Raw genomic sequence first — 1,083 nt, 5'->3', positions numbered from 1 at the left:
TAAACTTCATCGTCGCTCCGAGTTGGATATATCAAACTTTAAATTAATCCTTGGTCCTATTTGTCTCGCAGCCGGCTCCATAGAAATAAACGAAGAGCTGCACGGCCACCATAATAAAATATTATGGTCATGGCTATAAATGCTAGGAGTCATTCTAAGAACAATATCGCCTACCTTAACACAATAATCAGTTCATATCATAGTCGTTGGTTTGAGCATATAGTCATGGCTTCCAAGGTTGTGATTTGGATTGCTCTATGCTTCTTTCTGGCTTCCATTCTCTTTGTTAATGGTGAGACGTTTACCACGTCCACTCCGTATGATTCTGCTGGTCGTCATTACGACCTTGATGGCCTATTTTGTGCTACATTTGACTCCAATCAGACCCTAGAGTTTCGTAGCAAATACCTTTGGACTGCGTATTGTGACCAAGCCGGTCAGCCCATGGAACCTTCCCTCTGCGGCACCTGCATCCAAGTAAATTGCATCATATATATTAAGGATTTCTTAGCTTATATGTATAATGTTTATACCTAATCATTTCAATTGTTACAGGTGACAAATGATTCGACTGGTCAAAATGTGATTGTACGAATTGTGGACAAGTGCCAAAGTGGAGGACTGGTTTTAGAAACTGATGCTTTTAATGCAATTGATAAGGATGGGAAAGGAAAGCATTACGGCCATATGCTTACCACCTACAAGTTCGTGGGCTGTTAGAACAATCTCACAGCCTCAATTATGTCTGCTTCCTCAATTTGTCAGTTTTGCTTTGAATAAAAATGCTTGTGATTGTCACAAGTCTTTCCTACATCATGGATTCCCATTGTTCGGCTCTTTCATAGATACCATAAATTTTAGTTATGCACAAAAGTACAATTGCTTTTGAGAAATGGAAAGGAATTAGAACAATTGCTTTTGACTATGTTAGACTACTTTTTATATGGGAAATGAATTAGCAAAGCAATTGCTCAGAGAAGTATGTTGTTTTATTTAGTCAGTGTAATAAAAAATATATTATATGCTTTATCGTAAATATTAAATATTCACAAATCCTCTTGCAGAATAGTTCAACACCTAAAA

At 37.2% G+C, this 1,083-nt stretch overlaps 1 protein-coding gene across 1 annotated transcript; it reads left to right on the top strand.

The window, feature by feature from the left end:
* The first annotated feature begins 225 nt into the window (after positions 1-225).
* Positions 226-720, top strand: LOC131869845 (pathogenesis-related protein PR-4-like). Its single transcript, XM_059215766.1, has 2 exons — positions 226-477; positions 556-720. Exons 1-2 carry the CDS (start codon positions 226-228, stop codon positions 718-720), a joined length of 417 nt encoding a protein of 138 aa, XP_059071749.1.
* Positions 721-1,083: the final 363 nt, after the last annotated feature.

Source organism: Cryptomeria japonica, unplaced genomic scaffold (genome assembly GCF_030272615.1).
Source record: "Cryptomeria japonica unplaced genomic scaffold, Sugi_1.0 HiC_scaffold_270, whole genome shotgun sequence".
Classification (NCBI taxonomy): Eukaryota; Viridiplantae; Streptophyta; class Pinopsida; order Cupressales; family Cupressaceae; genus Cryptomeria; species Cryptomeria japonica.
This window is presented reverse-complemented; position numbering and strand designations above follow the sequence as displayed.